General features: G+C 32.1%; 1 protein-coding gene across 3 annotated transcripts; it reads right to left on the bottom strand.

The window, feature by feature from the left end:
• Positions 1-900: 900 nt before the first annotated feature.
• Positions 901-21116, bottom strand: LOC120349948. Of its 3 annotated transcripts, none has more exons than XM_039421530.1 (4): positions 20720-21116; positions 12278-13126; positions 5876-5999; positions 901-4502 (listed from the first exon to the last, which is right to left on the bottom strand). In XM_039421530.1, the coding sequence occupies exons 1-4, from the start codon at positions 20738-20740 to the stop codon at positions 4309-4311; spliced, it is 1188 nt and encodes a 395-aa protein (XP_039277464.1). In that variant the 5' UTR covers positions 20741-21116; the 3' UTR covers positions 901-4308. The 3 variants fall into 3 exon arrangements, with proteins under 3 accessions (XP_039277464.1, XP_039277465.1, XP_039277466.1); XM_039421531.1 differs by lacking the exons at positions 901-4502; positions 5876-5999 and adding exons at positions 7389-8122; positions 10496-10618 and having other exon boundaries at positions 20720-21098; XM_039421532.1 differs by lacking the exons at positions 901-4502; positions 5876-5999; positions 12278-13126 and adding exons at positions 7389-8122; positions 10496-10618 and having other exon boundaries at positions 20720-21097.
• Between the last annotated feature and the right edge of the window lie 664 nt (positions 21117-21780).

Genomic DNA, 21780 nt, shown 5'->3' with positions numbered 1-21780 from the left:
CTTAGAGAGTCATTACACTCGGAAAAGTTCAAATAGAAAATACTTGGACTCGAAATTGAACATAAATGTTATGTATAGATTATACAAAGAAGTTTGTATTGCAGAGAAAGTGAATTCGGTCAGTCTTATTACTTATAAAAGAGTTTTTGGCAAGCATTACAATTTGTCTTTCTTCAATCCTAAAAAGGACCAATGCGAGACATGTACGATATATCAGAATGCACCCCCTGAAGTAAAGCTAACACTAGAAGAAAATTATCAGCAGCATCATTTGCGTAAAACAGAATCAATGGCTGCAAAAGATGCCGATTAACAGAGATCTGGTATTGATAAATCATACAAGTCTGTTACGTTTGATCTGCAGAAGGTTTTACAAATTCCATCTTTTGAAGTGAGCCTCATGTACTATTTGAGAAAACTGAATATGTATAATTTAACAATTTATGAATCTTCGCTGCCTAATGATGCATTCTGTTATGTGTGGACAGAAATAAATGGGAAAAGAGGCAGTTGTGAGATTGGATCTTGCTTATTCCAATATTTACAGCAACTTGGTCCTGAAATTACCGAAATTTCTTTGTATTCAGATATGTGCGGTGGACAAAATAGAAATGTTCAAATATCTGCACTTCTTCTGCATGCTGTACAAACAATGCATTTCGAGATAATTGAACATAAATTCCTTGAGAGTGGACACACATTCATGGAGGTTGATTCCATATGTTATGGAAAAATATGTTGTTTTTAGTGTACATAAGTGGATAAACGTCATGAAAAAAGCACGCATTTCAAAAAAGAATCCTTACACAGTGAGAGAGATGAATTTCACCAATTTTTCAGATCTGAAATTTTTATCGAAGAACCTAATCAAAACTCGTAAATCGATTGATGAAAATGGCGATACTGTGAATTGGCTTCAAGTAAAATGCTTCAAATATCAAAAATCATCTGAAAACACGATGTTTCATAGGTATGACCACACGAGCCCGTATAAGAAGATTAACACTCAATTGAAAAAGCGAAAAAACTAGTAGTAGGCTATAGCTATTGAAACTATTCCACGGCTGTACAACAGTAGGCTTCCCATATCAGTGGAGAAGAAAAAGGATCTTCTAATGATGTGCAAAAAGAACATCATTCCAATCGAGCTGCATGGATGGTATGAAAGCCTTCCTTCATCAACCAAGGTTCTAAACACCAATCCAGAGCCATCAATTCAAGACTATGATGAAGAATCCTAATTTTTTATTGATCCAGAGAATGATAATAATAATTTGGTTCCGGAGTACTGTACAAATTTCTCTTTTGATTTCTCTTTTTTTTATATTTCCAGAATATAAAATAAGCTGTAGAGCACAGATTCCTTCCTTCGAGTTCGTAAGGCACTCTATGATAGGATGGATTAGTTTCCTTTTCAATTGAAGTAATTGAGAATGACTTCTCCAAAGATTAGATTTGTTCAATGATAATTCAATTAAAATTATTCACCAATTACTCCAGGACGTGAGGCTAGAGGCTCTGTTGTGACAGATATTTATGAAATAGAATACAATCCATCTCGTATTATCCAGTATAAGTTGAAGTTTGATTATGTTTACAAGGATCTTTTAAGAAGACCGTCAAAAGTACAAATTAATGTTCAATTGGAGAATTTTGAGAGGTTACACGTTCAAAAATCGAAGTGAAATCACCTTCAACATGAAAAAAGTGCGAGTGTTATTGTAAAAAGCAAACTTGGGCTATTGTCCCAACAAGTCTAAATAAAACCCTACTCTAAAGATGTAGTAAATAACTTCTTGTTGAATGCAAGAAATTGCTGAATTATGTAATATGTAACCTTGTCGAAAATGGCATTATAGGTAACGACTTTTTCCTCATAGTCAATGCATGTTATTTGACGACAAATAAGGAACGAGTATTCACTATTGTCACTTCTAATCAAAAGATATTGACTTTTCAAATTACTGCCAGAAATATTTAACCTGAAGGTTACAGTTAGAGAATTATCGCGGCTATTTCTCTGTTAGAAGAGTGATAAATGCTATAAACAAGTTAAGGGAGAAAATTCTTTAGGAAAAGTTGGACAGAGCAAAATTTCTTGACCTTCCTAACACGAATTTGTGCACAGATCATGCACTCATCTACCTTGCTTTTATATGCTGAAGGAACATGGAACCGTGACCCAGCTAAAACAATATGATGGGTGGGAGACCAATACAGTACTAAATCAAGAAATCAAAGTAGAATAGAATAAAAACAGCGAATTCCATTTTGAACCACACAAGTACCTGGAGTAAATATACTTCAAGTGGAGAAATGCCAGTGTTACAATCCAATTCCAGGACAAGGAACTCTATTCGCTGGATATATGCCAGCAGTAGCTGCAACGCACCCATATTATCAGCACCAAACACTATTTTCTAGAATTCATTGTCATGAATGCACAATAACTGTTAATATAAGTTTTCAATTTTTTATTGAACAAATTATTAAGGTTTCCAAAACCTGGTGCTCAAGCATACGACTTGAAGAAAGTAACAAATCACATATAAATGTGATTTATTTGAGACACAATACAAGAAGGTGGTAGCTAATAACAGAGGATAGGAAGCAACCACCCTATTTTTTTCGTTTTTTTAACAAAAATCAAATATAAGAAAAATATATAAATACATTTTGATGTGTTTAGTTCTGGTGAAAGCTATGTGATAAGCATGCTGGGACGCACATACAATTTTCTGTTTAAATCGTCGTTACTTTGTTAAATACACTATAGACAAATACAAGTTAGATATCAGGCTACGTTGAAAATTTACGTTGGAAGAATTTACTTGCCAGTAACATTTTATTAACTTCGATTTTTGGGTTTACTTGTTTCTTGATGCTGATCTATAATTTAATTTTCATACTCGTCTTTATACACCCGGCCCATTATTACTATTGTAACTGTCGTTTTGTTATGTTGTCAGAGATCGTTGTTGCTAAGGATGATTGAGAGTTTTTTTAGAGACCTTTGTTTCTAAATCATAGAAGTCTGGACAAAATAAGTTATGAATAGTTTCTATATACCATAGTTCTCAATAAGTGTACAATAATGAAACCGCGGAAGAACTAATAATCATTTTTGTTGCAGTCACCTAAAAATACTAGCTGAGCATTCTTTCATCATCTAAGAAAATAATTGACTCACTCATTAGTCCTTTTTATCTTTTTATAACATTTGTGTTGAACTTAGGCTGAATTCTACATATCAGTATCAGTTTTCATGTCCGGTACAGTGAAAATATTATTGACCGAGCGAAGTGAGGTCTAAGATTCAAGTCGACGGTTTTGCATTTCTCTTAATGTTTATATGTTGCGCATTACAACGAAACGAGCAATAGATTTTCATGAAATTTGACAGGTATGTTCCTTTTTAAATTGCGCGTCGACGTATATTTAAGGTTTTTGAAAATGTCAAGGATAATATAAAAGGAAAAGGAGCCTCCTTCATACGCCAATATTAGAGTAAAAATTAGAATATAGAATTATTCATCATAAACCAGCTGTCGAGTGGATTATAAATCGCATGCAATTCAATATCTCAATGTAACTTAATTAAAACACAGCTGTTTGTGGACTATTAATTGCATGCAATTACTAATAACTTGGAGTAGCATAGTATTTTCTCCCGACTTTTCTCTGCTTTCAACTCGGTAAGCTTTTGATGATAGTAGCATATAGCTGTTTACATCAAATTATTAGCATTGTCGATACAACAACCCAAACAGCCATTAGTCGTTCATACAACGATATCTTGCCGACACGACAGGACAGGACTGAATTTACTCTGGTGGGCAGTATAAGAGGAGACTGTAGTTTATAACTGCGCGAGGTCTACTGTTTTAATGGGACTATCCCCACTCAGCCCGGCCGTGCCATTAGTGTGAATAGTACTATTAGAACTTATAGGAAACTTATTCTAACTGTACCGGACATTTTCATTGGTACTGTTACATAGATATGTGGATGGTATCTTCAAATTTGAATATCTACTTCCAATATTCATTCAAATATATTTGATTTCAGTATTTATTTCAATCAACTTTTTAATTTTATTTAATTTTGATCGGTATTTAAAAAAGTAATTGACCCTTCTGCACTTCCAATTGAGTGGAATGGTAAAGCACTCCTAACCCCAAATACACAAATAAATTTATTAACATGGATAATTAAACTATATAAAGGAGCTGCTAGCTAATTCGAAATACATTTGAAAGCTTTTTCACTTACGACGAACAATGGCTAGAGTAACAGTTACCTCAAATGTCAATATGGCACAATACTTCTTAATGATGTTGATATCTTCGATAGGATGGCCCTATTTTCGATGCTGCTGATGTTGTTCAAATCTGAGTCAATAATTTCCAGAAGATACAGATGTTGTTTCCATAAGATTGATTCCAGCTTTTCCGTTTCTAAATCCATCCACTGGTGAGATCCTTTGTATTTCTGAGGCATGTCTACAAATTGAAAAACATCGAGCTATTCAACTCTTGGTAAAAAAAAATATATTACCACAAGATACACTATACGTCCTAAACTTACATGATGAGAAATACGTAATGACTTAGAGTGGCCACTAGAACATAGACAGGACAGGACACACAAGTGTATTGAACATGTGTGAACACACATGCTCATCATTCATGTTGTGACATCAGAGAAAAGTTTTGAATGAGAAACAGTTGTTTGATAGGAGCTTCTAACATAAAAATAAATAAACAACTTGAAAATTACAAATTATAATGATACAAAAATAATTTAACCTCTGAGCAGCAAAGAAAAATTAAACAACAAAAAAAGAATATACAAAAACCTAACCCCAAAAAAGTTTGTTCGAAGCATTTCGCCAATTTGTAAGTCAAGCATGGGTGTTCACTCATGTTCAACACACTTGTCCTGTTGTTAGTGGCTACCGTTTTATATAATATAATAATATAATCTATAGGCTAAGGACAGAGAAATAAACTTTTTTTAATAACTTTGGTGTAAACGCAGCTTTAGGCTGGCAACTAACGGTAGGACATGCATGTTCATCATCATGGCATCTAACATAAAATAAACAACCAAAAACAATAAATAAATCACTGGTAAATTACAAATTATAATGATAGAAAGATAAACTACCCTCAAATAGAACAGTAAAGAAAAAATAAACACAAAAAATTGGAAATACAATAGCCTAACCTCAAGAAATGTTGCTGGAAGCCTTTCACTGCGATGACAAAACAATGTTACAAGTTAAAAGTAATGTAAACAATAAATTTATTTGATTTGATTTATGTATGATTTCATTTGTATCATACATGTCGTTAGTGACCAGCATTAGATAATTCAATTAGAAGCACTTAAACCATTTAAACCATACTGATGATTTATATTCATAATCATGAATACAAAATCGACAATAAGTTGATAGACATAAGATTGTAAACTGACAGATTGTTAGAGATGTAATAATATTACAGGGTGGTAACTTAGTAGAGTATATCAATGTAATCAGTATAATTCCATTATGTACAACCTAAAAATATACGAGTGTGCGATAAGTTTTGTTTACGGAGGAGTTTGTGTTAAAAATTAAATGGAAAGTTTGTTGGAAGAGATCCTCCAGTTCCATTCCTAGCTGCAGATGAATATAAGACGACCAAATTTAGGTTTTTGAACACACTTCAATAGATTACTTAAAAGTGATTACTAACAACTTTACTACCATTACTAACAACTTAAAAATAGACCATGTCATTATTAAAACAACTTAGTAATAGACCATCTCATTATTAAAAACTTAGAAATTGACCATAGCATTATTAAAAGAGAGTGCAATATATACCTGGAAATTTGCTGCAAGTAAAATTTGATAAATTGTCGGTGTCATCACTATTAATAGAAGAATTCTCGAAATGTAACTGGAGTTCTCTTTGTGAATCGTCACTGCTTGCATAGAGCATCTCATTCTGAAACATGGAATTCCGTGTTGAGATAAATTTGTCCATGTTCAAATGACTTGACCGAGCTTGTTGAAACCGGGCATGAAGGTTATAACGTTGTAACACTTCAAACCACTGGAACAACCTGACCAGCAAGATATAGATAGTATTTGTATAATCTATCTCTCCAGTAAAGAATTTTTAGTATGGATTAAGAAAACAAAATCAAGTAAGTTTCCCTTTTTCTTAAATTCAACAATTACAGATAATTGGAAGTATTAATGAGGAGTAATTGTAGTATAGAAATGAATTTATTATACTTGAGCAGTTTAGTGAAGAATGATATGAACAAATTGGCATTAGTGTAAAGTGTAAACATCAATTTAAGTTTTGTTCTTCGCACAAAATTTCATAAACAATTGGAAAAGGAGCAACAGGCTTGAATAGACATTTAAATCTCATACAAATATGTTTAGGTACTTGACAAGAAAATTGATTATTTATATTATTGAGCACTTTATGTGCTATTACTTTTAGAATCAGACTTTCAAGTAGCCTACTGCATTTCAAGTATAATTAACTACATGAACATGGTGGCCAGTTATTGTCAAAGTATATTTGAAAGAAGTCAGGAGCTATTTGTGGAATTTTTTTAGAATCACGATGCAAAATCAATGACTACTTGAAATTTATGACTGATTATTGTAACATAGTTTAAATTATCTTAAATTGTATTCATTTCAATCACACAAACTATGTTATGGAGTCTGTGTTATATCTAAAAAATTTAAAAAAATACCCATAGAAGTAGAATATAATTTCAATAAGGAAACATTAACTCTATACAGTCAATACATTGACACTCTGTCAAATGAAACCTTGAAAATTTAATAAATGTGACAACCGATCATGCTTTGGAGCAAACCCTCATTCGATCATCCAAAACTGAGTGAATGGAATAGCTAGTTCTTCAAAGGCTTTCCTAAAATGGCTGCTACTATGTAAATCTTCCATCAAAGATATTCTGTTCAAGTATGTTGACATCATTGTGGATATCACTGGAGATTGTGAAGAAAGTCATCGAATGAAGTAAAACAAGAATAATGAGAGATGAGAATGATTTTCAGAAGCATAACCTTCTCAAAAGAACATAACATTTTTCTTCAAGACTCTGATGGACAACAGAATCTGCATAATGCTATCAATGGTCTGGAAGCAAGTGAAGAAGTGTGTGATTCTCTTTTGAACTTATGGAAAGAAATAGGGACTATTAATTGCATGCAATTACTAATAACTTGGAGTAGCATAGTATTTTCTCCCGACTTTTCTCTGCTTTCAACTCGGTAAGCTTTTGATGATAGTAGCATATAGCTGTTTACATCAAATTATTAGCATTGTCGATACAACAACCCAAACAGCCATTAGTCGTTCATACAACGATATCTTGCCGACACGACAGGACAGGACTGAATTTACTCTGGTGGGCAGTATAAGAGGAGACTGTAGTTTATAACTGCGCGAGGTCTACTGTTTTAATGGGACTATCCCCACTCAGCCCGGCCGTGCCATTAGTGTGAATAGTACTATTAGAACTTATAGGAAACTTATTCTAACTGTACCGGACATTTTCATTGGTACTGTTACATAGATATGTGGATGGTATCTTCAAATTTGAATATCTACTTCCAATATTCATTCAAATATATTTGATTTCAGTATTTATTTCAATCAACTTTTTAATTTTATTTAATTTTGATCGGTATTTAAAAAAGTAATTGACCCTTCTGCACTTCCAATTGAGTGGAATGGTAAAGCACTCCTAACCCCAAATACACAAATAAATTTATTAACATGGATAATTAAACTATATAAAGGAGCTGCTAGCTAATTCGAAATACATTTGAAAGCTTTTTCACTTACGACGAACAATGGCTAGAGTAACAGTTACCTCAAATGTCAATATGGCACAATACTTCTTAATGATGTTGATATCTTCGATAGGATGGCCCTATTTTCGATGCTGCTGATGTTGTTCAAATCTGAGTCAATAATTTCCAGAAGATACAGATGTTGTTTCCATAAGATTGATTCCAGCTTTTCCGTTTCTAAATCCATCCACTGGTGAGATCCTTTGTATTTCTGAGGCATGTCTACAAATTGAAAAACATCGAGCTATTCAACTCTTGGTAAAAAAAAATATATTACCACAAGATACACTATACGTCCTAAACTTACATGATGAGAAATACGTAATGACTTAGAGTGGCCACTAGAACATAGACAGGACAGGACACACAAGTGTATTGAACATGTGTGAACACACATGCTCATCATTCATGTTGTGACATCAGAGAAAAGTTTTGAATGAGAAACAGTTGTTTGATAGGAGCTTCTAACATAAAAATAAATAAACAACTTGAAAATTACAAATTATAATGATACAAAAATAATTTAACCTCTGAGCAGCAAAGAAAAATTAAACAACAAAAAAAGAATATACAAAAACCTAACCCCAAAAAAGTTTGTTCGAAGCATTTCGCCAATTTGTAAGTCAAGCATGGGTGTTCACTCATGTTCAACACACTTGTCCTGTTGTTAGTGGCTACCGTTTTATATAATATAATAATATAATCTATAGGCTAAGGACAGAGAAATAAACTTTTTTTAATAACTTTGGTGTAAACGCAGCTTTAGGCTGGCAACTAACGGTAGGACATGCATGTTCATCATCATGGCATCTAACATAAAATAAACAACCAAAAACAATAAATAAATCACTGGTAAATTACAAATTATAATGATAGAAAGATAAACTACCCTCAAATAGAACAGTAAAGAAAAAATAAACACAAAAAATTGGAAATACAATAGCCTAACCTCAAGAAATGTTGCTGGAAGCCTTTCACTGCGATGACAAAACAATGTTACAAGTTAAAAGTAATGTAAACAATAAATTTATTTGATTTGATTTATGTATGATTTCATTTGTATCATACATGTCGTTAGTGACCAGCATTAGATAATTCAATTAGAAGCACTTAAACCATTTAAACCATACTGATGATTTATATTCATAATCATGAATACAAAATCGACAATAAGTTGATAGACATAAGATTGTAAACTGACAGATTGTTAGAGATGTAATAATATTACAGGGTGGTAACTTAGTAGAGTATATCAATGTAATCAGTATAATTCCATTATGTACAACCTAAAAATATACGAGTGTGCGATAAGTTTTGTTTACGGAGGAGTTTGTGTTAAAAATTAAATGGAAAGTTTGTTGGAAGAGATCCTCCAGTTTCCATTCCTAGCTGCAGATGAATATAAGACGACCAAATTTAGGTTTTTGAACACACTTCAATAGATTACTTAAAAGTGATTACTAACAACTTTACTACCATTACTAACAACTTGAAAATTACAAATTATAATGATACAAAAATAATTTAACCTCTGAGCAGCAAAGAAAAATTAAACAACAAAAAAAGAATATACAAAAACCTAACCCCAAAAAAGTTTGTTCGAAGCATTTCGCCAATTTGTAAGTCAAGCATGGGTGTTCACTCATGTTCAACACACTTGTCCTGTTGTTAGTGGCTACCGTTTATATAATATAATAATATAATCTATAGGCTAAGGACAGAGAAATAAACTTTTTTTAATAACTTTGGTGTAAACGCAGCTTTAGGCTGGCAACTAACGGTAGGACATGCATGTTCATCATCATGGCATCTAACATAAAATAAACAACCAAAAACAATAAATAAATCACTGGTAAATTACAAATTATAATGATAGAAAGATAAACTACCCTCAAATAGAACAGTAAAGAAAAAATAAACACAAAAAATTGGAATACAATAGCCTAACCTCAAGAAATGTTGCTGGAAGCCTTTCACTGCGATGACAAAACAATGTTACAAGTTAAAAGTAATGTAAACAATAAATTTATTTGATTTGATTTATGTATGATTTCATTTGTATCATACATGTCGTTAGTGACCAGCATTAGATAATTCAATTAGAAGCACTTAAACCATTTAAACCATACTGATGATTTATATTCATAATCATGAATACAAAATCGACAATAAGTTGATAGACATAAGATTGTAAACTGACAGATTGTTAGAGATGTAATAATATTACAGGGTGGTAACTTAGTAGAGTATATCAATGTAATCAGTATAATTCCATTATGTACAACCTAAAAATATACGAGTGTGCGATAAGTTTTGTTTACGGAGGAGTTTGTGTTAAAAATTAAATGGAAAGTTTGTTGGAAGAGATCCTCCAGTTTCCATTCCTAGCTGCAGATGAATATAAGACGACCAAATTTAGGTTTTTGAACACACTTCAATAGATTACTTAAAAGTGATTACTAACAACTTTACTACCATTACTAACAACTTAAAAATAGACCATGTCATTATTAAAACAACTTAGTAATAGACCATCTCATTATTAAAAACTTAGAAATTGACCATAGCATTATTAAAAGAGAGTGCAATATATACCTGGAAATTTGCTGCAAGTAAAATTGATAAATTGTCGGTGTCATCACTATTAATAGAAGAATTCTCGAAATGTAACTGGAGTTCTCTTTGTGAATCGTCACTGCTTGCATAGAGCATCTCATTCTGAAACATGGAATTCCGTGTTGAGATAAATTTGTCCATGTTCAAATGACTTGACCGAGCTTGTTGAAACCGGGCATGAAGGTTATAACGTTGTAACACTTCAAACCACTGGAACAACCTGACCAGCAAGATATAGATAGTATTTGTATAATCTATCTCTCCAGTAAAGAATTTTTAGTATGGATTAAGAAAACAAAATCAAGTAAGTTTCCCTTTTTCTTAAATTCAACAATTACAGATAATTGGAAGTATTAATGAGGAGTAATTGTAGTATAGAAATGAATTTATTATACTTGAGCAGTTTAGTGAAGAATGATATGAACAAATTGGCATTAGTGTAAAGTGTAAACATCAATTTAAGTTTTGTTCTTCGCACAAAATTTCATAAACAATTGGAAAAGGAGCAACAGGCTTGAATAGACATTTAAATCTCATACAAATATGTTTAGGTACTTGACAAGAAAATTGATTATTTATATTATTGAGCACTTTATGTGCTATTACTTTTAGAATCAGACTTTCAAGTAGCCTACTGCATTTCAAGTATAATTAACTACATGAACATGGTGGCCAGTCATTGCCAGACTGGAACACTAGTTGGAAAGCTGGACGATGAGTTACTCTGGCAAAACTTTTTTCTCTAATCACAAATGTCAGTTAATAGTCCAGTCACTATATACATTGGTGCAAATAATTTATATTGTAGTTCTGATTTTTTAATATGTATATTATTTGGGTACATAAGAGAAGTCAAGAACCAATTTCTTCATGCAAAATTTCCTTGTGCTAGATACAGAGTGGCCCAAAAACCTCGTATTTTCGGCTCATTTTCCAGTTTTCAGCTATTTCTGCCAAATCTCGTAATCGGACAGAAAAATTTACTCTTGCCTTTTCTTAGATTATAAAATTCTGAAAAAATGAGATCATTCGGAACTCTCTATCTCCAATGAATACTGAGTTGATTTTTCAAAAATGAGTGAAATTTGAGGACAAAATCAATTTTGATGTATTTTAGTTTTTGATCAACAATATCTACCGATTGTTACCATTTAGATGTATAATTCAAAATCCCTCTGGGCGTATTTTTGTACTCTACAATCTGAGATTAGGTAGAGCGCTCTATCTCATATAGATTTCCAGGTACACCTGACAACAATGCTCCTTGTATTGTGAAAGACACCTAATTTTTAGCTTCAGCCATCAACATCAGCTTCTAATTTAAAACTCTGCATAGACTGTGGTGTCAAATTAAATGATATATCCAGTCATATGGGCCTGCATGAAAAGATTCAAATTTTGCATAATGGCAACATAAGTATTTAAGTCTGAAATTGTTTCATTCAGAGTATAATCAATCAATTTTACGAAGTATGAATGGAATATTTTTTCAACGATTTATTGAGGTGAAATAAAGTTACAGTGGGCTACATCATAATCGTATTGAGTTGAATCTACCTTCTAATTCTAATAGAAGAAGTTTGAAAATATAAACGATTCAGCATATTGCAGACCTATTTATAATGCCTTTTCTTGGAAAATAATTATGTGATGTTATCCTTCCTATTACAACTTGATTGGGATGTGATGAAGTCTCATAGACTCTATAGTGATTTACTCTAAATTTTCAGCTTAATATTAAATAAATGAAGTGAAGCATACCCTTTTTTCAAGTTTCTGAAGAAATCTTGATCGATGAACGTTTTCACAATGATTGGTTGGGTGAGATAATTGGTCCAAACATTTTCGGTATGATGAGATAAATTGAATCAGTTCTTTATGGGGTTCAATAAATCCCTTCTTTATAGCTTCTTCAAGATTGATCGATGTTCTTGAATATTCTATTTTTGTATTATCTGGGACAGAATCGACACCAACTTGCACAACATTTTTAGAACATGTTTTTGCACTTCTAACCAATTCATCTATGTCCTTGAAGGGATTGTCCAAAATGTTTTCACTTGTATGATTGCGCACTGTAAATCTACTATGGTGGTTTTTGGTACAAACTGTGGTTGATTTCGATGATTTATCACTGGAATTTCTTTTTGGTTTGCTAAAAGCACATCCATAAGTTGTTTTCAAAAACTCAGCATTATTGTGCCCGGCAGATTTTCTAATTCTTCCCGAAAATTTTGATTTAAGATTAGATTCATCATTTACATTTTTTCCTAACGTGCTATCTGAATGCCGCGAATGTCCAGCTGTGGGATTCACTACTAGTTTCTTCTGGAGCTTACCATCTACAGTCATCAAGCATCCCTTTGACCTTTCAACGGCACTATGAGTAAAGCTAATGACTTGATCGATTTTCTCACACAATTTTGCCTCCAACTGTTCAGATATCACAATAGGATCAGGCAATGTTGGAATAGGGCGTCTTTCAACTGTTAAGATAGGCTTGAGAGCGTTTTTCGTGTGTTGGAGATTTGTTGACAGGATACGAATGAGCAGCTCAGTAGTATGCCACAACTCTTCCAACTGTTTCTTGATACGCAGCAGCGAAACCTCCTGCAAATAATATAAGCATCAAAGCTGAAAACAATCAATATCTCCATTTGGTAATCTGTTTAATCTTAAAATTAATAATGTAAAACTTGAATTCAATATCGCTTAAATTTCGATGACTGAGTCTATGCTATTTTTTCCAAATTTTTACAAAACAGATTTGAAGTTACCTTAATCTACATATTATTAAATTTAATTTGAAAAGATAACAATAGCATTAAAAAATAGTAATTTTGTAATTGAAAAATGAGAAAATTCAATTTTATCACAAATTTCAATTAGGTTAACTATCCTATAAGTTTGTTATTACACATTTTCACCTGAAACATCGTTTTAACCACTAAAAATGCACTTTTTCAAAAAACAGTTTTTTCTAGGGTGTATTTTTTCTAAAATTTAGAATGTAAATTTTCTAAATTTTAAAACATATTTCATATATCTCTGGTCAGCAGTACAAAGGTGTTAAGTCAAAAAATCTGATTTTCCAGTAGAGAGGAAAGAAGATATCAAAAAATTCTAACACAAGACTTGAAACACATTACATTTCAAAGTTAACAAATTATATTCGTTTTTATCCACAGTTCTGAATGGTACTGGTGCATTTAATCATTATCAGATAGAATTTGATATTTATTCAAATTTTATGACTTAAGCCGTTGAGAGCATCCATATTTGATGAATGATTGTTGACTTATGTCTAAAATACCAGATTCCTTGCATATAGATTAGATCAGGTAAATTGATCAAAATACTCTTTCAGATGAAAAATATATTTATTTGATTTGGAATATTACTTAGTTTAATAAAAAAATAAATCAACTATTATTCTCTTCATCAATATTTACATCTCGCAGGTCTGGATCCATATCACAAGCCTGTGAAGCATGGGTTGTCAGACTCCTGTAAAATTCGTAGAATAGAGGTGGAATCAGAGGCAAAAGATCATTTTTCTTCTCTAAACTAATTGGTAAAATCCCGTTGTAGGATTTTTTACATGTAAATGACATAATGTTTTTCCCCATTCTCTTGAAATTTATTCTTTTGAATGGTACATTTTCCCCTAAACTCTCTTTGTAACGCACAATACCCACTTCAGACTTCACATACTGGAACCATTGTATGTTGCGCCAGAAAAATTTTTTGTTCTCATCGTTTCTTTTCTTGAGAACTAAACCCTCTTTCAACAACTGGGAAAAGCTGAAAAAATGATCCTGCTTCATTTAGTGTACCACAAATGGATTCTTCTTGCCACATGACCGTACCAACTGGTAACAATCATGTGGGTGGTGAATTGATACCTGGGTCTTTTTCTTTCGTTTTTCAATGATTGAAAGATCAACATCACATTCCATGTGAGTATGTCCTGGAACTAGAAATCTATGGTTGATTGTATGGATGTGTGGGAAATCAGATACAGCCTTCATAAACATGACCGATACGTGTGAGTTTTTATTTGCTGAATACATTAGGGTTTGCTGATGACTATCAAAATTGTCATTTTGTCCCATTCTATGAATACTTAGCCAGAATGCAACTCCTCACGCATGACAATAAAAATTGAATAAAACTCAAATTTTCGATAAATCAGTCTAACCTCTTAAGAGAAATCTTCTGCTGATTCCATACAAACTGGAAACATGACAAATAATTGAAAACTTGATGTAATCAAATCTTGAAGAATTTAAAATTAATCTATAACCACCCTCAGTTAAGCAAGAATCTATATGCAAAATTTCAAGTTGATCAGTCCAGTAGTTCTGACGTGATAATGCGTCAAACATAATTTCCCTGTATAGGCTACATTTATAATCCAGTTCTTTCCTTTATTATAGTATAGAAGATGATACATGGATGGATGATCATTGTTATTTTACTAAAAGATAGAATAAGTTGAATAGTTTCCCTTTCAGAGGGAGATTTGACAACCCACAAAACTAATTTTTCATTTGAAGATATAACGAAAAAGTGCATATGACCTTATTTTTTTGCTCAGCTTGCCAAAATACCCCTCATTTCAATATTAAAATTTTCGACTGACTGTACAGTGAGTCACTCATTCTATCAGGGCACGAATAATTTTGAAATTTTAATTAAATAAAAATGGAAGAATATAATTTCTTTATGTAAATAACACCTTCATTCAAAGACATATTAACTGCATGCGTTTTCATATTGCCGATCCAGCATTGATGAAACAGTAAACGTTTATTTAGCACTTAGTCTCAAAAATTTCTAGCTGAAAAATTAATAATCCATGCCACGTGTAGGACTAAACAGTACATCAGTAAAACGAAGTTTCAAAAATATGTTTTTCAGGTAGAAAGCAATATAGAAACAGATGTTCCTTTTTTAATTTTGAGATTTGTTGATTTTTTAATGAAATCGAATGTACCATTAATGAAATTTAAACATTAATTTTGAAAAATCTAGAAGGAAAATTAAAATTTGGGCTTCCAGGTGCACGAGATTGATATTTTTAGAATCTATGTGCAAAATTTGGAGATCTAAATCATTCCCGTTTTTCCGGTATGCAATCCACAAGTTGACATGTTTTGATGCGAACTAACGAACAAACACAACCCTACTCTCTCTTTTTATATAGAAATAATATTAATCAAAAACAAATCAATTCCATACAGTCATGTTTTCCAAGTGTCCAATGTTCAATGCTCAATCTGTGTTATGCCATTGCCAGTATGATCATTCTAAAAACGTGTCAGTGGTACCAACGTCACAAGTAAGATTCAAATACCAAAAGTGCGATATGAATGCCATATGTTGACTTGAGACTTTTGTACCGCAATGGGAAATTCATCACAGATGATACTAATGTTATAAGTCAACTTAAGACGTTTGTACCATCCTGTGAAATTCCTTTATATCATGATGTGAGATGTGACTAAAATACCATCTTCAATAACTCAGGTAATATTCATAGTAGACTTATGCCGTTTGTACCATCTGAAAGCAAATTTTTTTCTACATTTTCCTATTGACATAACTCATTTTGACCAAAAATTGACTTAACACCTTTGTACTGCCGGCCAGAGATATATTTTCAGTGGCGTTTTTTGGTGAAGTTTCAAACTCATAATCTAAATTTGAAAGAGGAATATTCGCCTTTTTGTGCTCTTCCAATATAATTTTAATGATAAGCAATTTTATAAGTACTAATTAATAATGAAATTAAAAAAATTCTTTGATATGTAATTTATGGTCTAGTTATAATTATTTCAAGCTCTTATAAGAATTTGTTACAGTGTTTGTCATTGCTCTTATAATGATAATTTTTTACATATGAAAGCGAAAAATGAACTACTAAACCATTCATGCAATGGATGAGGATGAGAACTTTTGATGTGTTCACCTGTTAACTAGTCCTAACAAAGCTGCAAAAAGCAAGAAACTATTTCCCAAACATTCCCTGCAACTTACTTTGTCAATTAGTATATTGTTGCAAAACTAAAGATATCACATTCAACATTAAAACTGCTACAACAGTCGTGAGGAAATTGAAGAAATTCTATGCTCTATAAGCTCATAATCAGCATGTATTTTTCTCAATATTTCATCCTTGTTCTCTGAAGCGGTCCCTAACTGTCAATATTATTGTACAATATCATACCTACTTATAATATCTGGCCACATAACTAGATAAAAACTGATATATATAATATGATGTGGCAGGATGACATAAGTAGCTGCACTGATAATGTACAATAATATTGAACGTCTTAGGGCCGTTTGCACAGTGACAGTTCAAACTAAATTTCATTTTAAACTGGATTAAATCCGTATCCGTATTGTTATAATGTGTTTCATTTTGAGTTCAAGCCACCAGCTGATTAAATCGAGTTTAAACTTTGACTGTGCAAACGGCCCTTAATGATCTAGATTCAGGATAGATGAAAATGTGCCAATATAGAAAAAACTACATCGTTTCTTACAAAGTTTATAACCTAATATAGTTTATGATATAAAGGGTATTTATGAACTCCCTACCAATTCTCTAGGGTATTGTTTCTGGGTAAAAAACATATCTAAATATCATATATAAATTGTCCGGAAGTCTTCATTTACTCACACAGCGACCATTTTGCTTTTTTCATTTATATTTATTTTTTTCTAAATAATGGTTGAACTTACGAAACTGAAACTTTGCATAATCATTTATAAAAACTGGACAAAGCTACAAGAAAATTATGATAATTTTTCAAATTTATAAATCAAAATGGCGGCTATTCAAAATTTTGTTTCTCAAATAACTCAGAAACCGTTGGTTTTACAAAAACTTTACAATAATTTGTTTAGTAAATTGTTTAGTAAATTTAGTAAATTGCTCATCGATTGGTACCCGATTTTTCAAGATTGGATCAATATGAACTGAGATATAGTTGTGAATGACCACTGAAAGTTTGTTGCAGTGCAAACCAAGGCATGCTGATTGAGTCGCCTCAATAATGCAAACAATCTCTATTTGCATTGCATGTTAATAGTAAGCGATTTTAGGTCGTTTCAAACAGTAAAATAACGTTACACAACCCTCTTAAAGGTGGGTCACCAACCAATAAAGCTGCAATACCTCAGTTAATATTGGTTCAATCTTAGGTAGCAATGGATGCCATTGGATCAGGTAGCAATCGATAGGTAATTGAATTTACTAGAAAAAGTTATTTTTGTAAAGTTTTTGTGAAACCAACGGTTTCTGAGTTATTTGGGAAACAAAATTTAAAATGGCCGCCATTTTTTTATGAATTTGGAAAATAATCATCATAACATTTTATAGCTTTGTCCAGTTATAAATGATTGTGCAAAGTTTCAATTTCGTATGTTCAACCATTATTTAGTAAAAATAATAAGTGAAAAAAGCAAAATTGGCGGTGTGTGAGTAACTGAAGACTCCCAGACAATTTATATATGATATTTAGATATGTTTTTTACGCAGGAACAATGGCCTAGAGTATTGGTAGAGAGTTCGTAAACACCCTGCTTATGCAGGGTCGGATCTAGGGGTTGCTGCAAAAGGTGCACTTGCACCGGGAGCGGGGTTTTGGGAACGCCAAATGATTTTTCATTTGGCCAAAATATTAAATATTCATCTTAAAAATTGATTTAAGCTCCCATATAAGTTTTTTTTTCTTAAAATAATAGATGGTCAAGTTTTGATGCACCTTAAGCAATGAGAAGACAATGTTGAAAACTCGTTTTAATTTCATAAGCATGGATCTAATTTCAATGCAGATAGGCTATAAACTAAAAGAATTTAACTGATTTCAATAATAATTCAATTTATGAAATGGTTATAAATTTCTTATCATGGTTGGAGCTCTAGAGGCGTGCTATGAATATGAGAAATCCCTCATAAAATACGTCCAATATTTACGGTTCCTCTTTTTCCTTGTACTAATTTTTCAAGTACGGTAAGGTGTGACTCAGGAAAAATTAGTAAAAAAATAGGTGATTGTAAAAGATGATGAATTTCCATCATTCAACTTATCATCGCATTCATTTGTTTCTCATTCAAAAACGAATAGTTGAAAAAAAAATGTTAAACTTGATCTAGCTATGGTCGCCAAGGACCGGAGAGATCGTTTAATAATTCTTTTTCTACATCCATAGTTAACATTTTTCAAGAAATATAGTATCTGTTTTGAATAATATACGTCAGTTCCTTTAAAGGTTTTAAAACGCTTCTACTAGCTTGCACCCTTTAATGAAAACTGTAGATTCGGCTCTGTATAAATGTAAAAGGCACTAACTATAAGAGCGTCACAATTACATATACTTATTTTAGATCATTAGACAAATGCATTATTTCGTATGGGGTAAACTATACCATCAAAATACGATCCGCATTTTCTGTAGACGCGCGAAATTAATTCAGCGCAAAAAACGCTCTTATAGTTGAGACCTTAAATATGTTAAAATGGATGAGAGTAGAAGTCGAAGTAATCTCATAGAAAAAATAAAACAGAATAAATCTGGTGGTATAAATTCAACTGCCAAAGCTCCCGATTATTAAGTTTATGGCTTAACTTATGGCTATTTCTCAAAAATTAGTCTGTTGCATTACATCAACTCACATATTAAGATTTGTCAAAAGTAAAAGTTAGGCTAAATAAGTTCAAGAATTATTTTTATGTTTACTATCAAAAGAGTAACTCCAGCGAGTTTGTGTATGTAATCTTAGTTAATTAGGACCTAGCTACTGAAGATACTTCTTACTGTGCTTCTACTTTGGATCATCCCATAAAACCCCGAAAGGTTCCTTCTAAATTATATTACACACTGTGACATAGCCTAAGTTGCGAATACTCTCATTTAAAAGTAGTTCTATCAATTATCTACCATTTGTAAGATTAGTTTATGTTTAAAAGAACCCGTTTGTATAAAAATCAACCAATATCACATCCAAAGCTGTAGCTATTGGTTATGTTTAACCTTCATCCGCTCGCGCCTTGTGGAGTATAATTCCGCTTGCGCGGCGGCAATTTGGCCGCTCTTGATTTTTTTTAGGTTTATTCATTTCCAAAGTGTATAATATATTTCTAATGTCACTGATTACAAGTACTACCCTATAGCCTAATATAAGTTATTACAAGGATATAATACGATTTTGATATATCATATAATGACCTATAATTTATGTAGGCTATACTTCGTGAACCTTTAAGTCTGGTATTAGACTATGATGACTCGTTATTAAATATCAATGATAATTTTCTGTCATTTATAAAATTATTGACATAGATATGACCATAGTTGATCTATTATGGTATTAGTACACTTATATATTGTAATAGTATAGGCCTAAATGTAATTATGTAACTGTAATATTTTTCATCAAGGGCATTTGATAATTCATCTATGTCATAGAACCAGTGTACGATAATACCGGCCGTACTAGTCGTATAAAAAGTTGTTCATTTGAAATATCAGGGATTGGTTAAAATGAAAAAAGTTTAGTTACTACTCACAAATTTAGATGAATATCTATTTGATAATGAATAAAAGTTTACAATCCACTAGAACTTAGAAGTATCTAATCCACTTCTATGTTTTCTTGCAGTTTAGCTATTGCAATTTTACAAGCCATAGGAGATAACTTGAAAAAATAAATACATTACAAATTGTTTGAGATGAAAATGATGCATTGTAATGTGAATAAAAATGATAGATTTGAAGAGATATTTGCAGAAAAATTCTTGGTGGAGATCCCAACACAAGCGTTAGCGCGGGCGGCAATTTGACCGCTCCCCGGTAGTCACACGCTAAAAATCACTCCTAAGCTCAAGCAAGTCACCAACTGAGCTGGATTAGGGCTCAAAAAGTTAGGGAAGAAAGTGGGGGAGGATTACATAGCACTCTCACTACTAATTACCAGATTAGGAAATATAACAAAAATGCGGCCAATTTGCCGCATGCGCGAGGGGATAAAGGTTAATGCAGTCTACAAAAACCTTCATTTACCAACTTTGCAATCTTCTGTGAACACGGATAAACAATATTTAATAAAATATGAATATTTTATTGATTGGTTTTTAACTAAAAGTTACGCAACGCTAACAAGTTATTTGAATTAAAATAACAATTTACCTCTGATTGTCGTTGGCACATGGCTGATGTTGAAGGAAAGTTTAATAATTCAAGCTTACTACACGGTACGTGAAAATATATTCATGATTATTCCAAACAATTAAACTTTATTCCATTTTCAACTTGATTGTTTATATTGTTTGAAATAAGGTTAACCTACAACAACTACTAAAACAATAAAATACAGCAAAACAAATTGGTTCTAATACTTTGGCGACAACCTGAAAACTTGAAAAACGTGACTTATCAGAATCATTATTGGAAAAGCAACTAAAATTAATTGATAAACAATAATAAAACTGAATTGCCTAGCCAAAAAGTCTTCTATCTCAAGCAAAAGCAAAACTGACAAAACAACCGAAAGTCCAAAAACCGGAAACGGAAACAAATCTAATCTGATCCACAGAGAAGAGATCAAGAGATTCCTCCTCTGATCCTAATCTATCACCCAACTTTCTCTCTTGATGAAATTTCATCATGATGCGCATGCTCAGTTTCTCTAGCGCTCCAGGTGAGTGTGAAATAGGAAAATTCCTAATTAAATTTTGGAATAATTATTAGGTAACTATGGAAAATCCGAGCAATTTGAAACCAAAAACTTAATCTACGAGATTTCATTAACACATCAAAAAAACTCACACATCATCAAACAATAATAGAATTTCTAGCATGCTTTCTGCGCATGTGCAAAATTTTCTTGGGAGAGAATTATTTACTGTGTGCCGGACGTCCAATTATTCACTTGCGCGGTAAAATTAAAAGAGCGTGTCATATTCATTCCAATTTTAATTTTGGCAGTAATTGCTAAAAGTGGAAAGGCCAAAACCAATTTAAGGTTTTTACTTGTATTTAGCACAAGAAAATGTTGTAACCAGAAATTTGTTCTTGACTTATTCCATGTTGTACCTTATTAAGCAGCTTAAGTTAATATTAAAAATCAGAACTCTACAACTTAAAATCACAAAATCAAAACATTTTGTTTTGTAAGCACACTCCCTTGTTTCATGTTTCTATTAACTGACCAATAATAGGCTACTTGTGCAAAATAGCAATGTATGAGC

The sequence above is a fragment of the Nilaparvata lugens genome, chromosome 2 (genome assembly GCF_014356525.2).
Source record: "Nilaparvata lugens isolate BPH chromosome 2, ASM1435652v1, whole genome shotgun sequence".
Lineage (NCBI taxonomy): Eukaryota > Metazoa > Arthropoda > Insecta > Hemiptera > Delphacidae > Nilaparvata > Nilaparvata lugens.
Note: the sequence above shows the minus strand (reverse complement) of the source record. Positions and strands in the feature narration are given on the sequence as shown.

Bases quoted from the DNA above. Each gene is read 5' to 3' on its own strand.
- LOC120349948 (XM_039421530.1), bottom strand. From the start codon at position 20,740: ATGTGCCAACGACAATCAGAG. The intron at 13,127-20,719 runs GTAAATTGTTAT...TATTATTTGCAG, and splicing joins TGTGCCAACGACAATCAGAG to GAGGTTTCGCTGCTGCGTAT. The intron at 4,503-5,875 runs GTATATATTGCA...TTCAATTTGTAG, and splicing joins TACTTGCAGCAAATTTCCAG to ACATGCCTCAGAAATACAAA.